Consider the following 11,574-nt stretch of genomic DNA (forward strand, 5'->3'; position numbering starts at 1 on the left):
AAGGCCCAGAGAGTCCAAGTGACTGACCTAAGGTCATACAGCTTACCGAAGTCTAGGGCCTGGGCCCCAGCCTCCTGACCCTTAATCTAATACTTTTTGCACGACCCTTAGCAATCTTTTTTTCCTGTGTGTTTGTGTGTGTGTGTGTGGCCGCACCTGCAGCATGAAGAAATTCCCAAGCCATGCATGGAAACTGCTGTTGCATTTTCCAGAGCAGAAACAACACTGGACCCTTAACCCACTGAGCAACCAAAGAACTCCTCTGGCCACATTCATGAGCAAATTAATAGTAAAAAGTATGGATACACGAAGCCTGGGAGTGTGCCTGTGAAAGAACGCTCAGTAGATCAGATCATGAGATGGGACAGAGAGTGAGCAGCTGCGTGTAATCTCTGTGGATAAAATTTTAAGTGTACAGGAATGAGTGGTGCCCATCTCACTGGAGGCTCCTCTTCTGCCAGGCTCTTCTGTGAAAACCACTTTAAGGAGGAGAAAACCATAATTACCCTCTGGGGTGGCAGAGCACTTAAGGGACCCGTTAGACTGCTGAGGGTGGGCTCACGCAGCCAGAAAAAGTATATTCCATGTCATAATGTCCTATTGAAAGAACTAGAATTAAGTACCTGGTGTTTTCATCATTCAGACCATGGCAGGTAAAGCTTCACACAACCTCCAGGGCTGGAAGAGACCCACAGAAGCCCAGGGAATTCTTAGGCTCCTCCCGGAGAGGAGGTGGAATTTGAGGTCCTGGGGCCTGGGATTGGGGCAAGTTGAGGTTAATTTAAATAGATTAAGAGGAGTTCCAGTGGTGGCTCAGCAGTAATGAACTTGATTTATATCCATGAGGACGAGGGTTCGATCCCTGGCCTCACTCAGTGGGTTAAGGATCCAGCGTTGCCGTGAGCTATGGTGTAGGTTGAAGTTGCGGCTCAGATCTTATGTTGCTGTGGCTGTGGTGTAGATTTGACCCCTAGCCTGGGAACTTCCATATGCTCTGGGTGACGTTCTAAAAGACCAAAAAAAAAAAAAAAAAAAAAAAAAAAGTTGAGAAACTCTAGACTAAATGCCCTTTAAGGCTCTTTGAGTTCTGCCAGCCTGTAAAATTCTCTTGATGATTATTGACTGTTGGAAGAGAATTGCCAGTATGAAGTGAAGTAGGAATTTCATGCTCATTTTAAGAATCCTCCCTCCCTCTCATGTACACATATAGGGCTGGAAATGGTAACCTTTAGAATGAATGTTTAATCTTGGTTCAGGCTGCAGAATTGCAATAGCCTCAGACCTCAATCAAGGCCCCTCCCTGCCGCCGCATCACAAAGAGATCTAGATAAGAGCTGATGCCAGGCTGCCCCTCGATCCACTGGGCGGATCTGAGAGCGCCACATGGGCCCCGGTCCCACCTCCCCTCCCAAGGGACTAGCCTCCCCCAGGTGGGTCCCCTGGGCACCTCCCTGGCTCCTAAATATCCCATAAACATGCTTTGGGTGCTAACACTCCCTGCTCACCTCTCAGCCCCTCTTCCTTCTCTTTGATGTCAAGGTCCTTTTGAGACAGACCCACTCTTCCCATTCTTCCCACTGGTACCTCCCTGCCACTTCCTGGCAAAGCTGGGCAGTGGGCCGCATTGCCTCAGCCTTCTTGACCTCTTGGCTGCTGCCTGACTCTGTGATCCCCACCACCCTTTGCTTCTGGAAAGTCTCTTTGCTCTCAGCCTCTGTTGACATTGCCTCCACATTTCTTTTTTTTTAAATGTTTTTTTTTTTTTTTTTTTTTTGTCTTTTTTTTTTGCCATTTCTTGGGCCGCTCCCGCGGCATATGGAGGTTCCCAGGCTAGGGGTCGAATCAGAGCTGTAGCCACCGGCCTACGCCAGAGCCACAGCAATGCCGGATCCGAGCCACGTCTGCAACCTACACCACAGCTCACGGCAACGCCGGATCGTTAACCCACTGAGCAAGGGCAGGGACCGAACCCGCAACCTCATGGTTCCTAGTCGGATTCGTCAACCACTGCACCACGACAGGAACTCCGCCTCCACATTTCTTCACTCATTTATTAGGAATTAGCACAACTGTTACTAATCATTTTTCCAAAACATCTTAACATCCGGATCCCCTTTAGACTGTGAAATCCGCAAGGGTAGGGCTGGTTCTTTCTCCCCACTCCTCCATCCCCTTCCACATTCACCTTGGAGGTTTGACTTTCCCACCTCTCGGCCTCCTCCCAAACCTCAGTGCTCCCAGCCTCTACTACCCCCCATCTTAGCCCCCAGCCTTTCCCCCAATTTCCCTGGAGAAAGACTGGACACAAAAATGAATACTCATTCAGTGGACTTAATGGCAGACTGGACACACAGAAGAGAGGATAAATGAATTGGAAACCAGAGAGGAAAAAAAAAATGGAACAGAGCACCTGAGATCTGTGGGACAATATCAAATGGTCCAACATACATGGAATTGGAGTCCCATCAGCTTGGTCTGATGAAACAGCATTTCCCCTCCTCTAGTTCTTCAGCTATTTTACTTGTATTTTTCTTTCTTTGTAAAAACAGTGGTAAGATCGGGAGCTTGGGGTTATCAGATACAACTTAGAATAGATTTACAAGGAGATCCTGCTGAGTAGCATCGAGAACTATGTCTAGATACTCATATTGCAACAGAACAAAGGGTGGGGGAAAAATGTATACATGTAAGAATAACTTGATCCCCATGCTGTACAGCAGGAAAACAAACAAACAAAAACAAACAGTGGTAAGGATGCAGGTATGGGGGAAAGAGAGGAATGACATGTGACTTTGGGGTTAAGAGTCGGCTTTAGGAGACAATTCTAGGACTGAATCCTCCCTTGGCCACTTGCTAAATGGGCCACCTACCCTCTCCACACTTTGGTTTTCTCATCTAAATCTACTGTGTGAGGCTTAAACAACACAACACAAGGAATGAGTCAAGCAGAAACTCTGGCCATGGTTAAGTGCACAGTAAGCGCTTTTATTCTAATTACAAATAATTGTGGTCTCACCACCATCCTCATCCATGCTCTCATCCTCATTTTAAACTATGCACATTTCCTTCCAGACTTGGAAAAATGCGAACAAATTTTTTTCCTGATGTTTTTACAATCATGGTGCATTACCATGTATTCTGTTTTCAAATATATTTAGATTTTTTTTAAAAAGCTCTTGAATATTTAGTTTCTCATGTTGCTACCAAGTATTCATTGACATCATTTTAAAGGGTTACACAACACCCCCTGTATTTTCTGGTGGGTCTCCTTTGCTTCTCTCTCTCCCTGGGCGACAGAACCCAAGCTCCTCGTGTGTCTGGGACAGGTAGCTTCTTGCCAAGCATTTACTCTTCCAGGTGGCTCCTGGCCATCTCAGGGGCCACTCAGAAAGGCTCTACATCCAGGCTCTGCTGCCAACTTGCCATGGGGTTTGGGCAAGTTACTTGCTGTCCTGAGCTCCCTGGGGGCCCTTTTTATGCCAATGACAGGCTCTGCCTGCCTACCTCAGAGAGGCGCAGGTGCACTGTGCAAACTAACATGTCCACCATCATTGCCACTCATGGACTAGAGGAAAAGACCTCAAGTCTTAAGTCCTCTCGGAGGCACGAGGTCTTAAAGAGCTTCCTGGGAAATGCCTGTGATAGTCATGTCCTCTGCCAGGGTACAGAGAAGGCACTTAGAAAATTCCTGCTCAGGAGCAGTAATGGGGGTGGTGGGGCTCAGTGACCGAGTGGGCAGGGTTCGGAGCCCCTACCCCACTTCACTAGTAATGCTTCCGCAATTGCCCATCTTAAATCCTGGCGCCTCTGAGGAGGATCTAAATGGCACGAGGTGGAAATCATTCATCTGGTCCAATGTACCCACTTCAGACATAGGAAAACTGAGGCCTCAAGAGGTGAAGGGGTATGCCTGCCAATACTATTCTGGCTGACCCCTGAACTGTTTTCCAAGCATCCCTGAAAGGGAGCCCTTGTGATCAGAAATGGAAAGTCACCTTGAGGTGATTCCTCAAGGGAGACTAAGTGTGACATGGCACTACATCCTGGAAAATTTGAAAAATCACCTGTCTTCTCAAATCCTTTAAACCAGCATGCTAAGGTGAAGCTTGAAATCCAGGTGGCCAAGAGGATGCAGGTGACAAAGTGAAGGTGTGAAGGGCTGTATGAACAGAAATAGGGAAGGCAGGTGAAGGCCAGGAGCACCCCCCTCTCCATCCCCACCACCACTTCACTTTGCTCCAGGGCCAAGAGCTGGGCCTGAACAGCTCGGTGAGAGAAAGAAAAAAGAAAAAAAAAAAAAGAAAGAAAAAAAGGCCTGCCACTGAGCTCGGTCCCTGGCAAATGCCTCCAGGAGGAAACAGAGTCTTCCTTTTTCCTGTCAGGATGGCTGACCCCGGGCCTGATCTCAGCTAATTCGACAGCATGAGGGGAGGACACCACCCCCATATCTGCTCTGCATCTCAAACACGCCAGAGAACTGGCGAGACAGAGGAATTGCTATTGATTTCCACTTGTGCTGGCTGACCTAACAAAACCAATTCGTCAAGTGCCTGTCTGCCTTACTGCTGCAGATGCTCACCCTAACCATGTGCAAATAAATTGCACCAGCATCTCAGGCGATTTGTCAAGGTCCAGCTGGGCAGGGGCCCTGGCTTTCGCTGATGGACTCTGGGCCATCAGCCCAGCAAATGCCCCTGCCTGCTGATGTGCCAACTATCGGCCACATTCTGGGCGGCCAGAAATCAGGATGCCTATCTCCTGTGGCCACATGAAGAGCTGGGTGGCCATGGCTGGGAGGGGGCTTGGAGGCACAAGGCCCAAGTCCCACTCACTTTAATAGCGCTTGGCAGTGACATCCTCTGTGTGTCTTCCTGTCTCTGACCCCTTGATTTTGGAGGATTTACTGGAGTGTATGTGTAACCAGGAGGCCCTGAGTTCTGGGACTGGCTCTGCTGATGGCCAACTGTCCTTGGGAATCTACAAGATGGAGATGACACAACCTGTGTGGGGTTTAGGAACCTACAAAGGCCAGGGGACATATTGAGTGTCCAATCCCTGTTCTCCTACCTCCTGGCTGTGGCCTAGGCAGGCATCTTCAGCTCTCAGTGCCTGGCCTTCCTCATCTGTACGATGGGGCTGAAAACTGTACCTACCTTTTAGGGTGGAGGTGGTGGGGACCAAACAAGAAAACAGAAAGGACTGCAGGAACTCACACCCTCGGCCCCTCCTTCCACAGGCAGAGACCTGAGGCTCGGAGAAGGGAGCAATGTTCTCAGGACTACACAGTGAAGTGGAGCAAGGTCGAGAGGGGTCAAAATGGGGAGCAAGCACAAAAGGCTGATGAAGAAAGCCTCATCCTGCCCTCTTCCTCTCCTGATGGCGGTCGTCCCTTGAAGAAATAGGACATGGGGAACAGGTCACAGGCCCTGCATGGATCATTTCTTGAAAGGGTCAAAAGCTTTATTTGCAGGCCTTTTTTTGTTTTTGAATATATAGGTTTCCTGCCATCCAGGGAGAAAGGAAGGTGGTGTCTCACGGCACGAGGTTTGGGGGGCTTGCTTTGGGGCTCCGTCCCAGTCCCTTTCGCCTGCTCGCCGGCCCACGGCTTCCCCCACTGTGGGATAAGGCACTGTGTGTTCTGTAAGAAGGCGCTCACGGCTGGCTGGTGGAGGACGAGGTGACCTTCTCAGGGGCTGCAAAGCTGAGGCTGTTGAGGGATGAACTTGAACTTGGGGCCCCAGCAAGGGGCCAACTGGGGAGGAGGCCCCAGGCTATGGTACCTTAGCCTGGGGGGCCCAGCTGGCCCCGGCACAATGGCCTCAGGACGGAATCATGCCTTTGCTTCTTTTGCGGTCGGCCATGGTTCGCCGGTTGTGGTTGGCTCGGGTGGCCTTGTTGGCCTCCTTCTTCCTGCGTTCCTGTGTTGTCTCACGGCTCTGCCCGTGGCCCCGTGGGCTGCCGGCCACTGCTGTTGAGCTGTCATACCGGTACCTGAGGAAGAAACAACGCCCCCGCAAGAAGAACCTATCAGCCGGAGGAGATGGGCAGAGCCCACTGCCTTGCCCAGAGGCCCCTGGGAGAGGACACAGAGTTTGGGCCAGGACACCCAGGTCCCAGCTTCCAATGTGAGGAAAAATGGGGCCTGGCAGGGGTAGAGCTGTGGAGGCTCCGGTCAGCCCCAGGCCTGCTGTTCTCTCATCTCTGAGCCTTGCCTCCTGATGGGCCTCTGGCTAAGCAGGTGGAGGGCTGACCAAAGCCCACAGTGAAGAGCTGGGGACGGCCATGTGCTACAGATAAAACTCCTGTTCTACACCCCAGGGCCTTGCTTGGTGGCCTCCAAAGGCCAAGTGCACTCAGATGTGACCTTGGGCCTCTTCAGACCATCTCAACTATTGGGTTTGCCGAGAGCTCTGTGCTCAGGGGACTGGGATGGATCAGAAGTCAGAGTTACTCTGCTCTCTGCTCAACAATCTTCCACGGCTCCCCACTGCCTTCAACATGAGATCCAATGGCTCCCTACCCTTGGTGAGGCCCTCTGCACTGTGGGAGTCCCAGGGCCAGAATAGGGGGCTGGTCTTTGATCCTTCCGGACAGTGCCCTCACTGGGAAGATGATGGCTGAATTGGAGGAGTGTCTGGTCACTGGTTCCCAGCTCTCCTCCAAAGACCCCTCTACCTGACCCCCCTGAGCTTTCTCGCCTTTCTGCCCTCACGTGACAAACTCCTTTGCACGTTTTCTACCTTTAAGGGCCCAGCTCAAGCACCCCTATCCCTATCCTGCCTGTCTCAGCCAAAAAGGATATCTGTGCCTGTCTGTCTGGGCTCTTTCCACATTTTATACTCTGCAGGATACCAGCGAGCCACGGACACATCATGCTCCTGCAGTGGGTCATAAACCCTGTTGTGTCTATCAAGTCATAGTCACAAGCGAGGACCCCAGAGCTAGGCCACCTGGACTCGAATTTTTGTTCCACTACCTGGCTGTGTGACCTTTCATAGGTTACTTAACATGTCTGGGCCCGGTTTCCCCATCTGTAAAAGGAGGATAATGCCAACAGTAGCTGCTTCATAAATTTGTTGCCAGAGCTAAACTAATGTACTTAAAGCACTTGGGGTTTATGTGTGGGCTTCCTGGGGTTCCTTCCCTTCCACCCAAACAGCTCCTGAAATACTCACCCCTTCCTGGCCAGGAAGGCCATGCGCCTGGCTTCTGCTTTCTCCCGCAGCACTGCAGGGTCCTGCACAAAATGGTCGGGCTGTGGAGGGGAGGGAGAGAACCATGAGCTGCCCCATTCCCCTAAGCCAAGGTGAGGCTGCACCTGGCTGCATCCTGGGGATGTCTCCAGGCCAGGAGTCGGGGGCCTACAGAGCAGCAGGGCTACACCCTAGAATGCAGCTGGCTTGCTGAGGTCCAAGATTTCCACCAGAAGCCTCCTCCTCTGATCCTCCCACCAATTCCCAGAAGAGAGGCAGCTGAAGATGGGTGGCCACAGCTGGAGCACAGCAATGACAAGTGGGAGCAATAGAGGAAGGCCAGGATGGCCGCAAGAGAGACAATGAAGAGCCTCGAAACCCAAGAGAGCCGCCCCCTGCAAGCAGACTCTTTCCCACACTGGTGCCACTGCCAACAAACTGTGGGGACACCCGCTCTGTGCCCGGGGCCGGGGAGGGGGGTGGAGACTGGACTCGGGGGGAAACTGGGACCCAAGGACCACAGACAGGCTCTGGGGACTTGGGCTGTTTCAAAAAACACAACAAAACAAGGGGAATCATAACCTTTAAAAACTGCAAGATTAGGAGTTCCCACTGTGGCACAATGGGATCGGTGTCTTGGGAGTGCCGGGATGCAGGTTCAATCCTTGGCCCAGCATAGTGGGTGAAAAGGATCTGGTGTTGCCAAAGCTGCGGCTTAAGTCGAGACTGCAGCTTGGATCTGATCCCTGGCCCAGGAGTTCCATATGCCATGGTGCGGCCATAAAGGAAAAAGGAAAAAGGAAAAAAAAAAAAAAAAAGTGCAAGACTATATATAAAAAATGTGGGCTGACCCCTTGCCTGGAAGAAGGGAAAGTGCTGGAAGGTTCAGGCCTCCCTGGTGCTAAGAAGCTCCTGGGCAGGGCATGTGTGTTTCCCCCCAACCACAACCTCAGATTCCATCAGGCCCTGCTACCCATTTACGATGGTGGCCTGGTCCCGGACACATCTGAATTTGTGACCCTGGTGGGAGGGCATGAGGGGATCCAGGGCCCCTTCGACCTGAGCAGTGGTGCTCTTTTCTGTTTTGTATGAGGCTCTAGTTAAGACTTCATTTGAAGAAAAACTTTCAAACCCACCATCCCAGATGACCTCCAAAGGGTCCTTGGGCTCTAAGGCCTCTCTGATTTCAAGAATTGACAAGCTGGGCACGAAGGCTGACAGCTGAGCCTCTCCAGGCCCCCAGGCTCCTGGGCCTAATGAGCCCAGCAGCTCAAAGGCCTGGCCTCTGATCCATCCCCTGGGCCCTCACTGGGCAATCAGAGGTGGGTTCTGAGCCAGCAGCTCTCCAAGCAGACATCCTGGGCTCAAAGGGACTCTCCGCTCTCAGGCAGTGATGCTGGAGCTCCCTCAAGGCCAGGTGCGGGGGGCGGGGGGAGGGCACAGCTCCGGATTCACCCCTCAGAATTAAACCCTCCCCTTCACCTGCCACCTGCCAGGGAGGTACCTTAGGGGCCTCGTCCTCAGCCTCCTCCTCTTCCTCCTCCTCGTCCTCCACCTGCCCTTCTCCGGGCACTTTGGTTCTCAGCACCTGAGGGATGGTGAAGGGCCTGAGGGTTTAGAGAGAAAATGAGATCAAAGATCAGATTAAACTTGGAGAGAGAGCCTCATGGAAGAGGGAACCCACTGTGTGAGGGGGGCCGCTGGACAAAGAGGGCTTGGGAGGCTGGGAAAAACCAAAGCACTTTTGAGGCCAGCTTTGTTCCAGCCCCTGGATCCTGTGAGGGTCCCAGGGTCTTATGTGGGGGGGTTGGGGGAGGCTGAGCTGGGGTCATGGGGGGTCTCCCATCCCAGCTAGTTAGGGCAGCTCTGCTTTTGCTGGGGAACTGGGGAATCTCTGTAAGATTCCACTGGGAAGAGTTTTTGGCAATTAAGAAGAAAAATGCGGAGTTCCCGTCGTGGCGCAGTGGTTAACGAATCTGACTAGGAACCATGAGGTTGTGGGTTCAATCCCTGGCCCCGCTCGGTGGGTTAAGAATCTGGTGTTGTCGTGAGCTGTGATGTAGGTCTCAGACTGGGCTCGGATCTGCCGTTGCTGTGGCTCTGGCGTAGGCCGGTGGCTACAGCTCCGATTGGACCCCTAGCCTGGGAACCTCCATATGCCGAAAGTTCAGCCCTAGAAAAGATAAAAGATTAAAAAAAGAAGAATAAGAAGAAAACTGTAAAACTCTTACATGAGACCCAATAAATGCTGCCTCACTCAGGGTAAGTCAGACTAACCGGCCAAGGTGGTGGCTGGCGGTGGAGAGAGCACTAGACTAGGAGTCAGGTTTGGGCTCCCCCTCTGTATAAACAGGAGGCTGAGGGAGGGCCGCTCTGCCCCTGGAATTCCAGCAGCCTCACCTGCGGCTGATGAGCTCGTCATCCGAGTCGGCGTCATTGGCGCCTACCTGGTTGCCATCATATGTGTCATCATACTCATCCTCATAGTCGTCACCGTGGTAAGGTGAGCCCTCGCCTGGCTGCAGCGGCACCTGAAGCGGCAGAAGCATGGGTCTGAGGGGCCCGGGGCTGGCCTGTCCCCCCTAGCAGGTCTGGCGGCCTGGGGACACCTACCTCCTCCACCACCACGCTGTACTGCTCATAGCGCTGCCGCTGTGCCACCACCTCCCGCTTGTCATTCAGCAGGCTCCGAGTGTTCTCCGTCTTCCTGGCAGCGGGAGGGAAGGGCAAGGAAACACGAAGGAAAACCATCAGGCTTTGGAGGGGGGCAGCAAGAGGGTTCAGAGTGACCACGGCTCACTTCTCCCAGCCTCAGGCCAGCACTGAGATCAAGCACCCGTGGGGACTCTGCGCTGCTGGTGTCCTGGGACTGGGTGCAGCCACTCTGGAGCGCAACCTGGGAGCAGTTGTTAAAAATGTAAAATACGCCCACCCTGCAAGCTGGGAATCTCCCCTGGGATGCGTCCACCCTAGGGAAATGCTGGCTGAGCGCACAGAGAGGTCCGATGGGGGAATTTGCTTCTTGGCATTTTTTGTAACAGTGAAAAAATGGAGAGCAGCACATGTCCATCAAGGGCGAGATGGCCAGAGGACCTGTGCCACATCTGTACCATAGATCACTGGGTGGCAGTTCCCAAGAACGACGACAATCTATTCCTGCTGGAGGAAAAAGAATACTAAGATATTTTCCAGGAACAAAGCAAAGCACACCCTATGATCCCATCAGTATGAGAGGCAGAAAGCGAACCAGGGCCACTATCCACTGCAGGCACAGACATATCTACGCTTGTAAATGCACAGAGAGAGGACCAGTAAGCTCCCCAACCAAGTGCCTGGACATTCTGAGGAGGGGCAGGGGGTTGTCTCTTTTGGAGGGCACTCTTGCAGCATGTCCCAGGCTAGGAGTTGAACTGGAGCCATAGCTGCTGGTGTCTGTCACAGCCACAGCGATGTGGAATCTGAGCCACATCTGTGACCTACATCACAGCCTGCGGCAATGCCGGATCCTTAACCCACTGAGCAAGGCCAGGGATTGAACCCGCATCCTTGTGGATACTGGTCAGGTTCTTAACCTGATGAGTCACAATGGGAACTACCTGGGGTTGTCTTTTTTGTTTTTATTTATTTAGCCACCCCTGAGGCATATGGACTACTGGGCCAGGGATTGAACCTGCGTCCCAGCACTCCAGAGGTGCCACCAATTCCATTGCGCCACAACGGGAACTCTTGTTTGTTTTTTTTTTTTTTTTTTTTTTTTTTTTTACTGGGGTTATCTTTTAAAACAAAACTTGAAAAAGGAGCAAGGCCACATGTGGCTTTCCTATTGAGCCCTAGGGGGCCTTGGGGTGCGAGAGGTGAGGAAGGGTCCTGGCCTCTCCCTCTCACCCCAACTCCAGCAGAGCGGCCTTCTCTGTTCTGCAGTGTGATCTTCCATGTCAGGTTGCATGGCGAGAAAAAGTCTGAAAGTTTAGCTGCAGTCAAGTCACAGGTGAGCAAACTCAGGTGCAGGGGACGGGAGGGGAGGGAGAGGGCGGTGTTTGGGAACACAGTGGGCAGAGCACAGCCGTGGTAGGGACTCAGGCCTCTTGACTTGGGGCTTTGCAAATCTGTAGAAAAACCTGGCTTGTCAGACACATAGCCCTGTGGAATGTAGTTTCTAGCCCTGCAGGGAAAAATCAATATGAGATGCCAGGCAAGAAAATCCAGCTTAGCTGTGAAATTGGGCCTCTGGAATGTATCAAGGATAGGGGAGAAAAAAAGAAGAGACACAAAGCCTGTAGCATCCATAAAAAATCTTCTATTAACTGGCTTTTGGTGCAGGGAAGGGCAGGAGCCTGAGTCTGGTGGGTTGTGCGCTTGGTAGCCTGGGGCATGTTAGGAC

General features: G+C 52.3%; 1 protein-coding gene across 10 annotated transcripts in view; it reads right to left on the minus strand.

The window, feature by feature from the left end:
• Nucleotides 1–2,959: 2,959 nt before the first annotated feature.
• ASCC2 (activating signal cointegrator 1 complex subunit 2) overlaps nt 2,960–11,574 on the minus strand; it is a 45,170-nt gene continuing 36,555 nt past the window's right edge. For all 10 annotated transcript variants that reach the window (XM_084993568.1, XM_021072416.2, XM_021072414.2 and 7 more), the window contains 5 exons: nt 9,807–9,900; nt 9,594–9,724; nt 8,698–8,800; nt 7,176–7,255; nt 2,960–5,991 (listed from right to left, as the gene is read on the minus strand). In XM_084993568.1, the coding sequence (XP_084849694.1) occupies nt 5,820–5,991; nt 7,176–7,255; nt 8,698–8,800; nt 9,594–9,724; nt 9,807–9,900 (580 nt within the window). In that variant the 3' untranslated portion in view covers nt 2,960–5,819. The remainder of the gene's footprint in view (nt 5,992–7,175; nt 7,256–8,697; nt 8,801–9,593; nt 9,725–9,806; nt 9,901–11,574) is intronic.

The sequence above is a fragment of the Sus scrofa genome, chromosome 14 (assembly GCF_054392235.1).
Source record: "Sus scrofa isolate SSC_HxYL_T2T_F1_AM1 chromosome 14, Sscrofa_HxYL_maternal_Yorkshire_Landrace_v2.0, whole genome shotgun sequence".
Classification (NCBI taxonomy): Eukaryota; Metazoa; Chordata; class Mammalia; order Artiodactyla; family Suidae; genus Sus; species Sus scrofa.